The sequence below is a fragment of the Panulirus ornatus genome, chromosome 57 (genome assembly GCF_036320965.1).
Source record: "Panulirus ornatus isolate Po-2019 chromosome 57, ASM3632096v1, whole genome shotgun sequence".
NCBI lineage: Eukaryota > Metazoa > Arthropoda > Malacostraca > Decapoda > Palinuridae > Panulirus > Panulirus ornatus.
Genome location: NC_092280.1, coordinates 6,533,405 through 6,555,000, shown reverse-complemented (window position 1 = coordinate 6,555,000; position 21,596 = coordinate 6,533,405). Strand labels below are relative to the sequence as shown.

General features: G+C 37.6%; 1 protein-coding gene across 4 annotated transcripts; it reads right to left on the bottom strand.

Annotated features, from left to right (window-relative positions):
• Positions 1–3,454: 3,454 nt before the first annotated feature.
• Positions 3,455–17,965, bottom strand: Trm1 (tRNA methyltransferase 1). 4 transcript variants are annotated; one of them, XM_071694380.1, is made up of 6 exons: positions 17,861–17,965; positions 14,606–14,830; positions 12,053–12,469; positions 9,877–10,105; positions 7,640–7,792; positions 3,455–4,506 (listed from the first exon to the last, which is right to left on the bottom strand). In XM_071694380.1, coding segments are annotated over exons 1-6 (1,842 nt in total). In that variant the 5' UTR covers positions 17,863–17,965; the 3' UTR covers positions 3,455–3,690. The 4 variants fall into 4 exon arrangements, with proteins under 4 accessions (XP_071550481.1, XP_071550480.1, XP_071550482.1 ...); XM_071694379.1 differs by lacking the exon at positions 17,861–17,965 and adding an exon at positions 17,554–17,728; XM_071694381.1 differs by lacking the exon at positions 17,861–17,965 and adding an exon at positions 17,407–17,696.
• Positions 17,966–21,596: the final 3,631 nt, after the last annotated feature.

Here is a 21,596-nt window from a genome sequence, read left to right as displayed (position 1 = left end):
TTTTTTTATACTATTCGCCATTTCCCACATTAGTGAGGTAGCGTTAAGAACAGAGGACTGAGCCTTTGAGGGAATATCCTCACTTGGCCCGCTCCTCCATTCCCTCTGCAACACACAGGGAATATGTGAGAAGTATTCTTTCTCCCCTATCCCAGGGATAAAAACAAAGAACTAGCTGCAAGAATAGGATGGAGATGAGGTGGAATTAATATATATCAAAAGACGGAGAGAGTTATTACAACAAATGTAGTAACACTGGTAGTCTTAAGGAAGTTCTACAAAGGTTACTCTTTTCATATAGCAGGAAAAGACATCAAATGCAACTAACATTATATACTTTTATCAGATATTATTGTATCGCATCAGATAAGCATTTGATGCATTTTTGCTTGTTTGTTTAATAAACTCTGGTAGAAATCTTTTTACCATGTCTAATAAAAAAATGTGAAGGTTTTGAAAGCTTTACATATGAAATGGATGGGGCTGCAGTTGAGTTTCTAAAGAAAGGGGGGATGAGAAAAACAGTCCCTCAACATTCTGTACATACAATTCATCTGCTCCAATGTAAATTATGCCTCACCTGCCTGGTCTTCCACTCTTTCGGAAGCAAATATTACAAACTACACAAAAAAGTGCACTCAAAACAGTCACTGGCTACCTAGTAACTGGAAACACTCAACACCAAAATGGAACAAAGTTCCACCCAATACAGACTGATCTTAACATGCTCGGCATCCAATTCTGTGCAACAGCACAAGACCCCTCCCACCCAAACTGCTATAACTAACCACCAATCCCATTATAGCAATAAAAAGCTGCCTTCTACCTCACACTTCAGTAACCTCTGCTCACAGATCCCACCACTTCCAATGAATATAAAAATAATGAAACAAAGTCACTTGAATAACCTGACAACAAACAACTGACCTCCCAACTCGGTTTTAAACTTGTCCACCTGATATTCCATCAGAAACCACAGTCTTGAGACAAACTTGAGGCACACCATCCCACTTACCTTCTAGACATCACCCGTAACTACAACACTGCAAACACCATTTCAACATCCCCAAGATCATTCATGCCCATGATGAAACTACCATAAAAAGACAGTGCTTTCAGATTAGTTGCCATGCTCTTTCTCCACATAAACACACACACACACAGTATCTAAACACCTTATGAATGCAAATACCACTCTTAGTGGAAATAATCATTGAGATTGTATTGGGGATATGAGTTTAGATGATACGCAGCCTTGGACAGATGGTTTTCAGATAGAAGTGGAAAATCAGAAGATGTAAACAGATGGTGTTTTACAGAGGGAAGATTGGATTTGAGATTGCATATGTTGTATAAATGCACAGGAAGAGAACCAGATTTAGGACCAGTGTCTAATATTAGAGATGAAGAGAGTACCTGTTACATGATATTGGTCAAGTTTACCCTTGGTGCCATCCAACCCTACTTGACTGGTGACACTGCTGGCTTGTCACTGGAGAATCGTAACATTCATGTATTGCCATAATTTTAAGTGCAAAGAGAGTAGAGAGTAAAGAACGGTGTGTTATGTGTTGTCAATGTTATGTAAGAGATGGAGTGGGTGAGAGGTTGTGGATTGGATGCCAACAACCCGCAAGTAAGTAAAGCAAATAGAGAAAAAATAACAGTGATCTGGGACAGGAATGTGACAATCATTGCAGTGCTGGCTCACTGCAGTGCATTCATGGAACATGAGAAAGTATATGACAGGACTTAGAGTGAGGCCCTATGAAAGGTGCTACATGTATTTGGTGTAATTGAGAGGTTACTAAATGCAGTGAGGAGTATTTACCTGGACAGTAAGGCATGTATCCACATGGAAAGGGAGGTGAGAGAGTGGTTTTCAGTTAAGTGGGTATGTGTCAAGGATGTGATGGTGCCATGATGGTTTAATCTGCTTATGGTTGGGGGGTGATTAATGCAAAGATCTCAAAATAAGGGTTAGATCTATAACATGCTAAGGGTGGGAGGGAATGGTGAGTGAAAAGCTTGGAAAGTATGTGAAGAGTAACTTGAAAGCAGTTGTGAATAAAAGTAAGGTTATGAGGTGCAGCAGGTAGAGAAAGGATGGTATGAGTGTTGTTTGAACTGGTACCAAGGTAAAGATGGCAGTGGATGAAATCACAAGGGCTGAAGTGTGTCCGAGGGTAGGGAAAGGGAATAAGCTCCTGGATGTATTAAGTAGTGTGTGGAGGGAAAGGATTGTGTAAAGATGAGTATATTATTATATAAATGTAAATCGTGAACCTTGAATGGTATAGAAAGGAAGAGGGTGGATGTGTTAGTGATTTATTACATGAGGACACCAAATTGTTTGAGGTACATTAATCATGTAGAGAAAGATAATGTAAGAAGGTGGTGTAGTAGCAAGTGTTTTGATGAAGAAAGCAGACCAGGATGTCCTGAAAGAAAAGAAAGACTGCCTAAGAGTGGAGGGAGAGACCATGAAGATTGCATGAAAGAAGGTTAAGGGTATTAAGGCCAGAACATTCAGTAGGGTGAGAGGTTTGCAGGGTATTAAATGACTTTGATTGATGTGGTATGTAAAGGGCAACTTGCCGTCAGTAGGCATATAAAACAGTCAAAATAAACCATGGAATAGCCTGTGGTGGTTTGCTGTCTATGGTAGATGCTAGTTTTCTGTATATCACAAATGACAGCAAAGAAGTACATGTATGCAAATGAGATCACTGCTTGTTTGCTTCTGAATTTATCTTAACAAAATGGAAGAAGCAGTTGGGTACAGCATAAAAATTATGGGTGAAATAAAATGAATTTTTTTCTCGCAGACAGGTGTCTCTTCGGCTACATTTAGAATGCAGCCCAGTTTATTGATCGCCACATTTCAAAACATTATCTTTGATGCATCCTTGTAAATATCCTTGTAAATATCCTTGTAAGTATTTACTCTTTCTCCATCAATTTGTGCTTCCTTTCCCCTTTATTACCCTGTATTAGGCATATTATGTATTGAGTTTATCCTATTCTACTACTTTATATACTTGAGCAATCCACATTCCAAGTTATCTCATTCAAGGGGGATAATTTAAGTAACCCATTTCCTGAAGTAACCCTCATTCTTTCTGCAAGTATTCTAAAAATGCACAAAGAAGAAAGAAAACAAGTGTTTTGCATATTTAACAGCTAAACCAAGAAGCATAATCTTTCTACATGTTACAACTCCTATAGACAGATTTTCAACACTTGGCCCTCTGGTGAGGATGCCTATCCAAAAGAGTTCAGGATGAATCTCCTTGTGACATTATTCTGAATTTCTTGTGTGACATGTACAGTGAAGTGATAGTTACATTATTAAAGGCACCAGCATCACTAAGGGTAGTTAAGACTTATTACACTTTAGTGGTTCTCCTACAGTATTCTGAACACAATATAAATGGTTGAAAATACTGATGCAAGTGGGCTTTATTTTTTATTAATTTCTATAAATTTAAAATCAACTAGTTGTAGAAAAGTACTTCCTAATCATCCATATAAACTCTCCATTTACTATATATGTCATTGTCATTTACGATCTATAAATAAAAATTATACCAAATAATTTCAAATTGTACAATATGATTATGAAATATTTTCAAAATTTGTTGCATACTCTGTATATATTAATCATTCACCCCTAACACTTTTTTTTCGCTATAAGCACACAGTGCTTTTATTCATTTGATTGATACCTTCACCTTTTGTCATCTTAACAGATGATTGTTTATCATTGCTTTGATTTCTTCTCTTCTTCCCTTGATTGCGTGACCGCTTTTCTTCTTGATCACTGTGAAACAGACTGGTTTTAGCCCTTGCCTTAGGCCCCCAGTTTCTCTCTGGTTTAATCTGGAAACGTAACAGTTCCTGTTTTCTTGATTCAGGATTAGCCTCTGGGTGGAGTTCAAAACTGATCATGGTTCTGGTTTCCTTTTCTAATATTCTTTTCCCAGCTCTGTCATCAGACATCTTTGCTCTGTTTACTGGATGTAACTTCTCCCATGCTCGAACAACATCCCATATAACATATGGTGGGGCATTTGTCTTGACACTTGCTTTACCTGCATGGGACATGGAAACTTGGTACCCAGCATTCAGTAAAGCAGAACGGAATTGCACCATCCTGCATGGAGTGACACCTGCCACACTTGCCAACTTATCTACAACATAATATAGAGGCACATCTGGTAGCTCTTCCTCCATCATTGTCAATATCCCATATATCCGTCGGAAGGTGGAGAAGTCTTCCTGAACCAGTGATGCTTTCAAAGTACTCAAAAACTCTCTATCATGAATAGGAGCAGACCAAAGTGGCCCTGCAACCAAATGTCTATGGCCACAGTGAGAACAAGTTTCTGTAACTGGTGGACCAGAAGACAACTGATACTTCACACTGCGACCGTTGACAACAACACGACCCAATGGATGCATGGTAGTCGTCTCGCATCCCACACACTGGTACAACCATGACACCTAAAACAGATTCCCTTTAGTTCTACATGTATTAATGGTAAGATAAAAAAAAATAACAAAATTATCAGTTATTGAGCTGAAAAATAAAATTAAGAAAATACTGACCCATGAACTTTTCAAAGTATCAAGTTATTTTTTTACACCATGATTGTTGAAATGGTTTGGACATATGGAGAGAATGAGCAAGAGAAGGTTGACAAAGAAGAAATATGTGTCAAAGGTGGAGGGAATAAGGAGAAGCAGGAGACCAAATTGGAGGTGGATGAATGGAGAAAAAGATTTTCAGCAATCAATGCCTGAACATTGAGGAGGGTGATGGGGCGAAGGGTGATACCCTTTGCCTTTGTACAATGGCACTATGCATGCATTCCGCCAATCCTCAGGCACCTCACCATGAACCATACATACACTGAATATCCTCACCAACCAGTCAACAACACAGTCACCCCCTTTTTTAATAAATTCCACAGCAATACCATCCAAACCCACCGCCGTGCCAGCTTTCATCTTCTACAAAGCTTTCACTACCTCTTCTCTGTTTACCAAATCATTCTCCCTGACCCTCTCACTTCACACATCACCTTGACCAAAATACCCTATATCTACCACTCTATCATCAAACACATTCAACAAACCTTCAAAATACTCACTTTATCTCCCTCTCACTTCACCACTACTTGTTATTACCTCTCCATTTGCCCCATTCATCAATGTTCCCATTTGTTCTCTTGCCTTACACAGTTTATTCACCACCTTCCAAAACATCTTTTCATTTTTCCTAAAATTTAATGATACTCTCTCATTCCAACTCTCATTTGCCCTCTTTTTCACCTCTTGCACCTTTCTCTTGACCTCTTGCCTCCTTGTTTTATACATCTCCCAGCCATTTGCACTACCTCCCTCTGTGTGTGTGTATATGAGTGCATGGTTTGTTCTTTTGTCTGTTTCCTAATGCTACCTCATTGACGTAGGAAACAGCGATCAATAAATAAATAAAAAATTTTCTATACATATTCGCCATTTCCCGCGTTAGCGAGATAGCGTCAAGAAGAGAACTGAGCCTTGGAGGGAATATCCTCACTTGGCCCCCTTCTCTGTTCCTTCTTTTGGAAAATTAGAAACGAGAGGGGAGGATTTCCAGTCCTCCGCTCCCTCCCATTTTAGTTGCCTTCTACGACACGCAGGGAATATGTGGGAAGTATTATTTCTCCCCTATCCCAAGGATAAAATAAATCTATTAATATTATAAGTTCACAATTTCCTGCATTAATGAGGTAGTGCTGGGAACAGATGAAGAGATAACCTCATTCACTCACTAGTTGTCATATTTAATTCACCAAAACAGAACCCCTCTCCAACATCAAGCCCTGGAAACTTTTTGTGTGATATCCCCATTTCACTTTACATGCCCTGATTCAGCTCACTGACAGCATGTCATCCCCTGTAGACTACATCACTCCAATTCACTTCATTCTATGTATGCCTTACATACTCCTGCAAGTTCAGGCCTCACACCTTCAAAGTATCTTTATGTCCACCCTTCCACCTCCTTGGTGTACCCCTTTTCCTTGTTCCTTTTACTATTCATATGTATACTTTCTTAAGACATCCTTTCCTCACTTATACTCTCCATATGTCCAAACCATTTCAGCACATTTTATTCAGCTCTCTCATACATACTCCACTTACTACCACACCTTTCTCTTATCCTATTACTTCTGTTTTGATCAACCCTCCTCACAACACATGATGTCCTCAAACTTTTCATTTACATCACATTTACTCAATTCTTTACAATCTTGTCCAAGGCCCATATCTCACATTCATACCGCACTGATGGGATTACCATTCCATCAAACACACCTATCTTTGTCCTTAAAGACTTCTTTATCAACACATTCCTCTATGTGCCCAAGAACTTTTTCCCCCTCACCCATGGGACTCACTTCAGCTTCCTTTCACAGTCATATCCACTTTATGTAAAACATTCTCCTTCCACAAGTTCTTTCCACTCAAACTCACACTCAAAATGACTTGTCTCTTCACTAGTAACATAATAACCTTGCTTTAATTTACATTTACTCTCAACTCTCAGACTCTCTCCTAAACTCTATCACCAGTTTCTGCAGCTTCTTCCTAGAATCTGACATCAGCACTGTGTTATAAGCAAACAAAACCTGACTCCCCTCTCAACCCCAATAGCCTGCATACCTGCTCCTCCTGTAAAGACCTTGCATTTACCTCCCTCACTACCCCATCTATTCATCCTTCTCTCTATCTACTCATACACAAACTCTGTTTTGATAAAAACTCCTTGCTACTTTTGATAGCTTTCCTCCCACACTGTACATCTGTAGCACCATCCACAGAGCATCTCTATCAACCCTGTCACATGCTTTCTCAAGATCCATAAATGCCACATAGAAATCTGTTTTGCAAAATATTTCTCATACATTCTTCAAAACTAATAAAAGAAATGGCAAAAAAATAGGCACGGAAAATATATAATAGTTTACCTCATAGTAAATATTATTCACCTTATTCACCACTGATGCTGTTCCTCTGAGAAGTCAAGGTAAATTGTAACAAAAAAATAATAGAAAAAACACTTCAAAGCACACCCCTTGTTGTGTCGGGATAAAAGATGCACCAGACATATCAGTGCCATGCTCTATTGCCTCTTTCAACATGCCTGCACTCTAAAACAAAGACAGATACAAACATGAGTGTTTCTGTGCACTTGTATTCATTATTTGTGTATTTTCCTTACTTTCTTTTTTCTTTTTCAAACTTCGCCATTTCCCGCATTAGCGAGATAGCGTTAAGAACAGAGGACTGGGCCTTTGAGGGAATAATCCTCACCTGGCCCTCTTCTCTGTTCCTTCTTTTGGAAAATTAAAAAAAAAAAAACGAGAGGGGAGGATTTCCAGTCCCCCACTCCCTCCCCTTTTAGTCGCCTTCTACGACACGCAGGGAATATGTGGGAAGTATTCTTTCTCCCCTATCCCCATGGATAATTTTTTTTCCATACTATTGCAAGGAAATTATCAATTCACAGACTGCACAGGGCAGGATGAACTAAGATGGGAATACTGCTGTTTAGTATTAACACAAATTCAAATTCATTACCTACCTTTGAGAAAGTCTCTTTACATCTGACCTTGCTGCTAAACACTTTCACAACAACTCTAACATAAAAGTCTGCACTCAGGGACAGCAGTGGAACAATGTGTCGCCCATAGCGGTTAGCATGGGACTCGATGCACTGCAGAACAATTCTCAATGCCTGCAAGGAAAGTAACATCTTACAGTTCAATAATATTCCAAGGAAGGCATTAGTTTCTCCTATACAATGAAAAAAATGAGATATACATGAACCTCTACAATGAAATGGTTAGCACTGGAATTCACGATTTGCATGGGCCAGTTTAATTTCCAGACAGGAAAGGTAGCTACCATTAGTAGCCTATAGGTCTTCCATTGCAAAGAGCATATAGGAAATAAGTCTGCTCTCTTCACAATTACAGGAGCAAAGCTGTCAACCTCTAGATCATGTGTACAAAGTGACCTCATGGAAAATGTATAGATAGTTGGATGATGTATCCAAAGAAATGTATCAGGTGGAAAGTAAAAAAAGATATTGAGAAAAAGGTGAAGAAATAGTGATGGAATTATTTTACTGGAATTATAACTGGAGGAGGAAGGGCATTCATATTCCCACCATCCTCATACTTGGCCGTGTTCAAGAGGAAGAAATTACATAACCACTGCACCTAATTTTCTCTTTATACAATCCTGGGGTGGTTAAAGATTTTGGTAACAGCTGACAGTAATGAATTAGAATACTTACAGAGGAAAAACACCTGAAACATCCAACCCATACTTGCTAACCACTCTCCATCCTCACAATTTCTGGTGTGAATAGTATAATATTTCTAAATGTAATCACACTAGTCACCACCAACACTATACCTGTTTATGAAATGAGAGTAGAGTGTGACATAGAGTGTGCTCCTAAGTTTGAGAGAAAGAAACAAATTCTACAACATCCTTTTCCTCATGTGCCAACCACTCTCCTTCCTCACGCTCATTTCTAGTTTGCGTACTGTAACATCTCAAGATATATTCATGTTATTCATAACCAGTGCTGTGTTTGAGTATGAAATGAAATTAAATCATGAAGACCAGTTCAAGAAAAAGCAAGTCTTTCTCCCTCGCTGGGAGCTGTCAGATGAGTCAACCACATTCCCCTCCACCTCTTGCTCTGCAGTGGACCAGGTCAACAAATAGGTATTTGGAATACTTTCTGGGTATTTCCTCTTGCATGCTAAATCATCTGTTTATAGGGAAAGAAGATTCATTTCTTTTTATTGTGCATTTGTAGAGAGGCACTGCAGCCAATTCTCTTATGTGAGGGCTAATAGATAGGCCTCCAAAAGCAAAGAATTCCCTCTCTGTTCTGTAAAATCTGGGTGATTTACATGTAGAGATACACTAATGTTTCTTTTACTGCTGTGGTTAGTACGAAAATACAATTATGACCTGGTAAGCTAAAAAAAGACTATGAGATTTTTTCCATCTGACTACTCTGCTATTTCTCTTATTGTCCGAGAGAATTTCATTTTTATCTTCAGCCATGCGATAAAATCTCAGACAGGTCAAACTGTGACTTGTTTTCCTATATTTTGTGGGTGAACTAAAAGAAAAATCAAAACAGTTCATCAGGTTAGTATTTTATGTCAAACCTTAATGCATTTCCTACTTCCATGAGACAGCATCGGGAACAGATGGACATGCAATATCCTTTGTATTTTATATACAATAGCAAGAGGCTTGACTTATGCAAATGGAATTTTTGTTCACCAGCTCTTGGTGTGACTTCATGAAGGTGGGAAACGCATTTAGGTATAAATAATTCAGACTTTTGTCATACATGTTTGCTATTTCCAATGTGGGCAAGGTAACATCTACAACAGATGACTGAGCCTTAGAGGACTAAAGATTCTCATTTGGCTCCTTCCCCTGCTCTTTCTTTTGGAAAGTACTAGAGGTGGGAAGATTTCCAACTCCCCTGACCATAAGGTCTTTTTCTTTCTTTCATACTAGATCACCATTTCCCACGTTAGCAAGATAAAGCCAGGAACAGATGAAGAAAAGCCACATCTGCTCATACCCATTCTCTAGCTGTGATCTGTAATGCACTGAAACCACAACTCCCAATCCAAAACCATGCCCTAAAGAACTTTCCATATATAAAACAATCATTAGTGAGTTAATGTAAATCTTTCAGTCCATCCTTAGAGCATTTACAAATGTCACATAACTAATCCAGTATTGAAGTTAATGGGGGACCTTTATGTAAACACTTACAATCTCATGGCAAGCTTTGCTCTTAACAGACAAAGCACCATATTTGGTGTAGCAAGTCTCAGGAGAGTTTCCACAGAGAACAGCCATATCAGTACAGGTCACAAGGAGAATACCACCATCAACAACACACTGCACAGCCCCATCTAAGAATGTGTGAGGAGAGCCATATGGATCAATGTCAATTGCATGAAATCTCTTGCTGGGTTCGCGATTCTGATACATCACCATACTGTAAATAGAAAATAAATTATGTCTTTAGAACACATGCCTTAATAATAAATCTTAATAATAAAAAAACAATATTCTCATTAACCTTAAAATTATATGAATGAAATAAATAATACTCATGTTATTCAACTCAATATAACTGCAAATTTCAATAATAATATTTGTTGAAAAATACAAGGACACAATATAAAATGATACATTTAAGACCGTTATACAAAAAAAAGGGCTTAAGAATAATTTTTTTCTGGGGTGGTATCCCATAAGCTGAGAGTCTCCAAAATCCCTGGGAGTTAGAAACCTCAAACCCCTGTCTTCTGGTGAAATCTATGCCTCTCACCCCTTTCAAACCATTGTTCAGCAGTAGCAACCTCCAGCTCTGGCTGTGTTAGCCCCTGTTAATCAGTAACCTTCACTAAACAATGATGCCATGATCCCATCAATTGACCTGTATGTCACACTGGTCCTCATAATTCTTAAAGATAAGCTAGAACCTTGTCTACTGGAAGGCAAAGCAAATCTGGCCAGGTAAACCAAGAGGCCCAAAGCCAAATGGACTTTTGATTTGGAGTACTCCACACTGAAAATGAAACCTAATTTCAGGAAAAAATCTAAGGCTAAGCTTTATCTAACACATTCCTCCAATGAATCTGCTATCTTTAAGATAAGCCACAACTATTGCTTTGGTGACATCACTTTAGTTAAGTGGGCTGAAATTTAAAATGGCAGAAATCTACGGAAATAAGATTAACCTGAAAGGTCTATACTCTGAATTATCAAGTTTCATTACCTGCCTACAAAATGATGAGCTTTCCCAACCTAAGATGAATAGGTATATGTACACAAGTGCTCTTTAAATCTACCTTTTTCTCCACAGAATGCTGCAGAAACTTCAACCACTTTCATTTTGAACTTTCAATGTTACATTTGCTTGTTTAAATCAGATCCAGAACCATTCTAGGAAAATATATAATGCATGACATAACAAGAGAAAGTAGTGATCAGACTAAATTATCAAATCAAAGTAATATCTTTATCATACTGTGACAGCTGATGCCAGTGTTGTCTCCAGGTTACGCTAGTTCTCAAGCTACAACTAAGTATTGACAATACACATCAAGGAAAACACACAAATAAAAGGTACAAATGTCAGTCCAATATCTCTGAAGGCCAGAAATAAAAGTAAAGATACCAGAAAATAAAGTCTAGCAATACTCAGTAGGTCTGAATAACACCAGCAAGCAAGTAGGAATAAATGAGGGATGACGACATGTGTCACGTCATCCCAATGTCTTGAAATCCAGTTACTGTATGATCACTGAGTTCTGTGGATGATCAACTGCTGGCTTCCTGGGCTTTATGACAGCCAAAGGAACAAGGTAAATCTATATGGATGTACCTCATTTTGGGGGATGAAATGGTGTTTTAAACCCCCCACAACCACAAGCTCTCGCTCACTGTTAATAAGGATCTGCCTGTTGGTGAGAAAACAATAAAGGTACAAATATATTCAACATTATCCCTGAGGATAGGGAAGAAAGAATACTGCTTACATATTCCCTGCATGTCACAGAAAGCAACTAAAATTGGCTGAGCAGGCAGCTGGAAATCCTCCCTTCCTGTATTGCTTTCCATAGAAGGAACAGAATAAGGACCCAAGTGAGACATTTTCTCTCTAAGGCTCTGTCATCTGTCTTTGACACTACCTTGCTCATGCGGGGAGTGGCAAGTATGTTTTTTTTTTTTTTTTTTTTGCCGCTGTCTCCCGCGTATGAAAAAAATTCTACACACTCTGACAAACTGTTAGCCTTTTATCAAGATAAAAATTTGTTACAGCATAACAAGACTATCCCTGAAAATGTAGTATAACAGAGCTTCAATATTCTTGTTTAGTACATGTGAAAGTTAATTCTGGAGGAAAACCTTTCTCCTTTACACTATAAACACTTGCCTGGCATCATTGTGGCTTGGAATAACAATATCTGCTACTTCATTATGTTTTATGTTTTGCTTCATACACTCCAAAGCTTGTTTAGATATGTCATTGGCAACAATCTCCTTGACACCTCCAACCTCACGGGCATAACGAATCGATCTTAAGCCAGAAGCTGCCAGACCTTCCAAAATACGAATGCCATCATCATCCTTAACCCCTGGAGGTAGAATAAAACTTTTTCTGTCTTCACAAGCTATTTCTTCACCTGATGATTCTTTGCCAACAGACTGCCCTTCTGCATTCTCTTCTTCAATTAAAGTGTCTGGATTTGTTTCCTTTTGAACAGTTACCACTTTCTTTATCTCTGTTTTCTTTTTGTCTAGTCTTTCAAGTTTCTTATACTCTGCAGCAAAGACTCTTAAAACAGCAACACTGTAATGTGAAAGAAAAATGGGTTACAACTCACTTTCAAGCAAATGTCCATAAATCATTTTCTAAAGATAGTATACCACTTAGAGGCAAAGTTACTTAACTATAAAATTTTACACAAGTTGAACATAACCAATTGCCCTAGCAACTCATACAGATGAATACAGAATTTATCTTTCCTAATCACTTGAATGATTAGAAAATGAAAGTATCTTATCGATCTCGCATAAATCTTATGAGACTCCAAGTAAAAAATCTACCACTGGGTACCATTGCGCTATGACAAATGTAACCTTGAAAACAAAAACCATAAGATAAGTGTGATTTTAATCTGATTAAGTGAAAAAAAAATTCAAATCCTAAACAATTAAAAATTCAAAACCCAAAATTAAGCCTATTACTCATAAAATCATTTCAAAATGCTGTTTGTGCACTATAGAGGAAGGTGGTCCAAGCAAATTGGACCATGAGGGAGGAGGGGGTTGTTATTCCGTGTGTGGTGTGGTGGCGATGGGAATGAATAACGGCAGACAGTATGAATTATGTACATGTGTATATATGTATATGTCTGTGTGTATATATAAGTATACACTGAGATGTATAGGTATGTATATTTGCGTGTGTGGACGTGTATGTATATACATGTGTATGTGGGTGGGTTGGGCCATTCTTTCGTTTGCTTCCTTGCACTACCTCGCTAACATGGGAGACAGCAACAAAGCAAAATAAATAACTAGATATAAAAAATATATATATAAACCATTCTTTAACTTTACATCAATTGTATGTCTATCTATTCCTAGCTGCTTCACATACATTCAAAGTCTGAGTCTTTATTTCTACAACTATTTTCCCAAGACATCCATCACTCAACTCTCTATTGTCTGTCTTCACATCCACTTCTTCCAGCAATGCAAATGCTGTTAACTTTTACCAACTTCCTTAATTTTCATTCTACACCTTAACCTCACATATATCTCTAAAATTATCCTATGTAAATGCTATCATCTTGCTAAACATTTCACTACAGCAGAACTATATCATACTTACATACAGAGATAGGAAAGGGAAGAAACACTCCTCCTAGTACACCAAACTTGGTTAAACATACTTCTCTTCACTTTTCTTCTCTAAGCTCAAGCAATTTAACAATATTTCAACATTTTTCTCTCGTACCTTAACCCCAATTCCAATATCTTCAGCAATTCAACAAACCATTCCCATGCTTTATATATAGTCATAATTCAAACACCCAACCCTTATCCCCTTCTAACACAAGTTTACTAACATCTACAGTAAAGACCAGCTTACTCCTCTTACATTCCCAAGGTTCACAAAAAAGTTTGCAAAATGAACCAGTTAACTTGTCATTATTGTAATATCTCCAAAGAACAAACCAAACTTTTAATACATTCTCACATTTTCTATTTTGATTACACACTATCACAGCAAATCACATTAGGCAGTTCTGTTTTACTTTAGCATTGCCCAGAATCATCTGACACTTCTTGCTAGGATTTCTGGTTTTACTTTGTCTCATTAAAACCAGCTACTCGGCTGGACTTAATATCTCTCTTCACCTTCTAACAAGGTTATGTTCATGAAAGATGTGTCAAAGTCCAAACACTGTTAGTCTTTTGTCTTTTTCATAAACTATTTTCATTTCTTTAAAACTTTTTACTCCTTTTCTTTTCCAGAGGGAATTCTGCTTGTGACTAATAAAATATAAGAATTTTCTCTACCCAATCAGTGTATACCTAAAACATGGAAACTTCTTGCACCCTTGCATTACTCTGTAAACTAGTCACTCAAACCTCTAGTATTTCAAACACAATCTGTACTTTCCTCTCATGTAAATTTCATAGCTTGATTTCATCCTGAACCACATATCTAAAATGTTCTGTACAGTAATCATCCCTGATTATCCTGTTTCCAATAATTCCAGAGAAGTGAAATTCAAAATAATTTTGATAAAGATCTATCATTAATTATGGTATGCTTTATATACAGATAGCAAATCAGGAGGGAGCACACTTTCAAGCGTGAAGTCACAAGGTCCAAGCTGATACACAATTTTTGGTGAAACAAAATGTAAATAAGAAACAATGCCATCAGATAAATTGACAACTCAGCACTCACCTCAAGTCCCGGTTAAACTCTTGTACTGGGTTGTAAAATACATCATGAGAGGATGGGAAAAGAACCTCAGCTTTTCCCTCAGTTACAGATGTGAAAGGCTGTTTATCCACGACATATCCTATTTCTTCGGGTATGTCAGTTTTAATTGGAATACTACCATCTGCATTTCCATCTGAGGCCATTGTTCTCACTAAATTCCTGTATCTTAGGTGTCTGACCACAGTCCTGTAAAACAATAATAAGGTATCACAAGAATATATTTCATACCACAAGAAAGCTTTATTTCACTTTGCTGTACATCAAGAAAGCCTGAAAAAACAGAGATTGGCTCTGAAAGATCATGATCAAAAGTGCTTATGAATAACCACTCCATTCTTTAAAAGAAAAAATGGAAAATGTGAATTTATACATAAATGGTATCAAAATACACCTACTAGGTCAAACATAGGAAGGATGCTTAACACTATAACAAAAATAATTTGCCAGGGCATCATGCCTGTTTCCCTTCATAGATTATGGGTTCTGAGGACAGCTAACAACATTCATTCACCTAGCACCTTGTCCAGATTCTAAAGAGTTTTACTTGGTTTGTAAATCAATTTAAAAACCTTTAAAGCTTTACAGAAACTCAATAAAGCACCAGGTGAATATATCCTGTCAACTAACCACAGGATGACCTGAAAAGTCCCTGGGCAAATCACTATCAGGACACCAGTATGCATCCTTCCTGCAGTTGGCACAATGTAACATTTGCTCTATGGAGAAATGCCATATAACATGTGATCAATGACAGATATTTCATAAGATTTATGTAATCAAAAACAATTATAATCAATAGCAAGTAGCTGTTTCCCCCTTTTTCACCTGTAGATAGAATCTAAATCCTACTTGCCATTCCTATTTTTTAAAAACAAAACTGTTGTTTCATCTATGTCACAGAACAAAACTGCATAACCTAAAAGTGTCAGATTCTGTGTGAAAGATACCAAGATATATTTTTAAAAATGTCAATTTCTCTTGTTATGGAAAACCAATTAAATCATCACTACCTTATTTTCACATTTCATACCATATGGTACACGGCACCATCCACTGAATACCAAACAAAGGTGCATCTCCCCTGAAACAAGGGATATTAAGCAATACTAGACTACAAATTTCATCTTTAATGCTCCCTGAGGGAAGTACGGTTTTTTAATATCTTTTCAGGCAACATACATTGTTTAATATTTAACTTCACAATTCTCTCCTTTATAACCCTTCTCACTACTAAATCATATATCATTGAATAATACAAAATATATTTACATCAAACAACAATTCCATAAGAATGCAACAAGGATCCTGAAGCTAGAAATGCACCCTTAGCCCTTAGAGGGTGACAGACCTTACTGGGGATCATATACTAAGCATATGACCTCATATGAGAACTAATTCTTAAATCAGCCGCCTTTACCTTGAGATGAAATTTACAGCCATTAATATTTGTAGTGACATGCTACACATTGTTTCCACAATACAGGCCTAAGCTTTTTCTATGTACTGATCATCATATGTAAATATGTCAAGGATGCCTGTAAGAGATCTGTCCCCTCAATATACAAAATAATTCTGGTAATGGTCCAGTTTAGCTCTGAAGAGAAACAAACTTCGGGAAAGAACTCCTTACATCAAAGATACTTCATTTGATTACAGAAATACTTGTAGAGCATGATTTAGACTGTAATATTTTATTGAGCAATATCAAAAATAGGAAAATAGGGGATTAATAATATAATAGATAAAACTCATGTAAAAAAATCAAAAGAACCTATGAAGATCTCACCTTACCTCTACAGCAGGCAAGAATTATCTTAATTTTCAATAATTTAGATGAAATTTAACAACCATGCTCATAAAAGTGCTCTGCCAATGAGGCACAGAATGTAAACAATGACATGAGCACTTAACTGGATATACCTAAACAACAAACACCACCAAATAGCACCCAAAACCACACGATATGTGTCAGAATGAATGGATATACTGTACATATCTTCAAAAACCAAGGAAACACATAAAACAAACCATCAGTAGCGGGTGCTGCCTGGTGAGACAGCTCAATGCCCCACCAATATAATTCATATCAAGATTATTTTTCTATATGATCTTCCTTTTCATGAAATAAAAATCTTTCACTTTACTTAAATAAAGCCATTCTTTAGAGATATGGAAGTTCGTAGTCACATCATCACAATGGCAACTGCTAAACTACTTCAAGAATACATACAGAAAAAGTATACTGTAAATTACTTATATAAACAAAAACTTTATAAGCTAATTTGATCTCATGTTACAAGTGTATTTCACCACATCTACTACAACCATCCCGAATTTTGCTGGTTTTCAGAGGTATTTGGAGTTTAGGGATACTGTTGATATTTTACAAGTGTAGTACTTACATTTACGTTACATAAATCTATATTTTTCGTAATATATACAACTGATATCACCCTATATATTACCGTTGAATAACATATTATGGTCCAAACCATGCTATACTGGTATCTATTACCACAATATCTATAAAATACCTTTAACATAAGTGACCATTTCCCTGAGCTAGATTCGATGCAGAGTTAAACTGTTTTCTTAACACTTTATGTCAGAATAGAATACTGAACTTATAACAGGAAAGATATAGAGCCAAACTGCTACCAGAAACCCCAAAATACAAATTGTATAAAGACCAATTTAAGCCAATGTAACCCTACCCTAACATTCAGACTTAGCCACAACTTTGGGTTAGGGTAAACACTTGCCTGGACTGCTTTCAATAAACACTGCACTGTGTTGTGACCCTCCTTTGGGGTCAGGATAGCAAATTTCACTTACAATAAACATTATTCTGCAATCCACATATATGCAGCGTCAGCGGGTAAGCCACGTGATGTGCAATCCTCATTTACCTTATCTTAATAATTTTTGATATTATTAGCATTCATCAAGGGTTTTAGCAGACCTCCCTCGGTGTCAGTATATGTATTTTCGACTCCACCACTTTCAATAACAATCTCAACATGTAAGACAACAAGACAACCTGTAATTGTTTACATCAACCAATTCAGTAAGTTGAATTTCGATTAAGAATTCAAATTAAAGAACTCACCATTTGATATTCTAATATTCCTACCAAAATAAATAGAATAATGAAATCTGCAAACTTAAATCTTATTTTCTCTTCTACCTTTTTGAATACTTTTTATAATGACTTACATCGATGTTATTGGGAGTTAATCATTAAAATCTGATTTCTTGGTCGTGTTCTTTGCGTCCTCCTTTTACATCTCCCACCCCCCACCCGAGAAGAGAAGGAATCCGGATATCAATTGTTTGTCCTTCTCCAGTCATGGCGCCATAGAGAAGACATTCAAACTATATCACCCATTGTAGAGTTAAGTGTCTTTCATCAATATAGCTACATTATACAGTGTGTCAACCCTGTACCATAGGTAACCATAGAGCTAGCTCTTTCTTTTTTACCAATCAGTATATGGCACACCGCCCCTTGGCAGATTTTTGAAAAATGTAATAAACATACCTGGCTGTGGCTTGTGTTTGTGTAAGCATGATGATAGGAAAGACATGAATATATATATATATATATATATATATATATATATATATATATATATATATATATATATATATTGGAAAGGATCACACTTTTGCGCGTGATCAAGATATTCCTATGAGTCCATGTATATCAACTGCCTGTTATATTTCTCTCTTGTGTCTCCACTGATGATGTGATTATTACACGAAAGTGCACTTGGGAACTTTTCGTGCTTCATTTTCCCCGTGGACTCATAGGAATATATATATATATATATATATATATATATATATATATATATATATATATATATATATATATATTTTTTTTTTTTTTTTTTTTTGCTTTGTCGCTGTCTCCCGCGTTTGCGAGGTAGCGCAAGGAAACACGAAAGAAATGGCCCAACCCACCCCCATACACATGTATATACATACGTCCACACACGCAAAATATACATACCTACACAGCTTTCCATGGTTTACCCCAGACGCTTCACATGCCCCGATTTAATCCACTGTCAGCACGTCAACCCCGGTATACCACATCGCTCCAATTCACTCTATTCCTTGCCCTCCTTTCACCCTCCTGCATGTTCAGGCCCCGATCACACAAAATCTTTTTCACTCCATCTTTCCACCTCCAATTTGGTCTCCCTCTTCTCCTCGTTCCCTCCACCTCCGACACATATATCCTCTTGGTCAATCTTTCCTCACTCATTCTCTCCATGTGCCCAAACCATTTCAAAACACCCTCTTCTGCTCTCTCAACCACGCTCTTTTTATTTCCACACATCTCTCTTACCCTTACGTTACTTACTCGATCAAACCACCTCACACCACACATTGTCCTCAAACATCTCATTTCCAGCACATCCATCCTCCTGCGCACAACTCTATCCATAGCCCACGCCTCGCAACCATACAACATTGTTGGAACCACTATTCCTTCAAACATACTCATTTTTGCTTTCCGAGATAATGTTCTCGACTTCCACACATTCTTCAAGACTCCCAGAATTTTCGCCCCCTCCCCCACCCTATGATCCACTTCCGCTTCCATGGTTCCATCCGCTGCCAGATCCACTCCCAGATATCTAAAACACTTCACTTCCTCCAGTTTTTCTCCATTCAAACTCACCTCCCAATTGACTTGACCCTCAATCCTACTGTACCTAATAACCTTGCTCTTATTCACATTTACTCTTAACTTTCTTCTTTCACACACTTTATATATATATATATATATATATATATATATATATATATATATATATATATATATATATATATATATATATATATATATATTGTATTTCAACTTTCTAAAAGGGGAAACAAAACACACACACGCACACACACACACACACACACACACACACATATATATATATATATATATATATATATATATATATATATATATATATATATATATATATATTTTTTTTTTTTTTTTTTTGTCGCTGTTTCCCGCGTTTGCGAGGTAGCGCAAGGAAACAGACGAAAGAAATGGCCCAACCCACCCCCATACACATGTATATACATACGTCCACACACGCAAATATACATACCTACACAGCTTTCCATGGTTTACCCCAGTCGCTTCACATGCCCTGATTCAATCCACTGACAGCACGTCAACCCCGGTATACCACATCAATCCAATGCACTCTATTCCTTGCCCGCCTTTCACTCTCCTGCATGTTCAGGCCCCGATCACACAAAATCTTTTTCATTCCATCTTTCCACCTCCAATTTATTTATTTTTTTCTTATTTTGCTATGTCGCTGTCTCCGGCGTTTGCGAGGTAGCGCAAGGAAACAGACGAAAGAAGTGGCCCAACCCACCCACATACATATGTATATACATACACGTCCACACACACACAAATATACATACCCATACATCTCAATATACACATATATATACACACACAGACATATACATATATACACATGTACATAATTCATACTGTCTGCCTTTATTCATTCCCATCGCCACCTCGCCACACATGGAATAACATCCCCCTCCCCATCATGTGTGCGAGGTAGCGCTAGGAAAAGACAACAAAGGCCCCATTCGTTCACACTCAGTCTCTATCTGTCATGCAATAATGCCCGAAACCACAGCTCCCTTTCCACATCCAGGCCCCACACAACTTTCCATGGTTTACCCCAGACGCTTCATATGCCCTGATTCAATCCATTGAGAGCACGTCGACCCCGGTATACCACATCGATCCAATTCACTCTATTCCTTGCCCACCTTTCACCCTCCTGCATGTTCAGGCCCCGATCACTCAAAATCTTTTTCACTCCATCTTTCCACCTCCAATTTGGTCTCCCATTTCTCCTCGTTCCCTCCACCTCCGACACATATATCCTCTTGGTCAATCTTTCCTCACTCATTCTCTCCATGTGCCCAAACCATTTCAAAACACCCTCTTCTGCTCTCTCAACCACGCTCTTTTTATTTCCACACTTCTCTCTTACCCTTACCTTACTCGATCAAACCACCTCACACCACATATTGTCCTCAAACATCTCATTTCCAGCACATCCACCCTCCTGCGCACAACTCTATCCATAGCCCACGCTTCGCATCCATACAACATTGTTGGAACCACTATTCCTTCAAACATACCCATTTTTGCTTTCCGAGATAATGTTCTCGACTTCCACACATTCTTCAAGGCTCCCGGGATTTTCGCCCCCCTCCCCCACCCTATGATTCACTTTCGCTTCCATGGTTCCATCCGCTGCCAGATCCACTCCCAGATATCTAAAACACTTTACTTCCTCCAGTTTTTCTCCATTCAAACTTACCTCCCAATTGACTTGACCCTCAAACCTACTGTACCCAATGACCTTGCTCTTATTCACATTTACTCTTAACTTTCTTCTTTCACACACTTTACCAAACTCAGTCACCAGCTTCTGCAGTTTCTCACATGAATCAGCCACCAGCGCTGTATCATCAGCGAACAACAACTGACTCACTTCCCAAGCTATCTCATCCCCAACAGACTGCATACTTGCCCCTCTTTCCAAAACTCTTGCATTCACCTCCCTAACAACCCCATCCATAAACAAATTAAACAACCATGGAGACATCACACACCCCTGCCGCAAACTTACATTCACTGAGAACCAATCACTTTCCTCTCTTCCTACCCATACACATGCCTTACATCCTCGACATATATATATATATATATATATATATATATATATATATATATATATATATATATATATATATATATATATATATATATATATATATATATATATATATATATATATAAGTAAAAGCATGTCGGATGCTTGAGAACGTTCACACAACTATTGTTCGTCTTGAAGAACGGGATGGCAATCCACATACACAAAAAAAAAAA

What these genes read in the sequence shown, in the direction of transcription:
- Trm1 (XM_071694379.1), bottom strand. Translation starts at nt 17,585, where the DNA reads ATGCTAATAATATCAAAAATTATTAAGATAAG. An exon ending in GAGTTTAACCGGGACTTGAG is followed by an intron (nt 12,470 to 14,605) that starts GTGAGTGCTGAG and finishes TTCACATTACAG; the next exon opens with TGTTGCTGTTTTAAGAGTCT. An exon ending in GTAAAGAGACTTTCTCAAAG is followed by an intron (nt 4,507 to 7,639) that starts GTAGGTAATGAA and finishes AATCTGTTTTAG; the next exon opens with GTGTCATGGTTGTACCAGTG.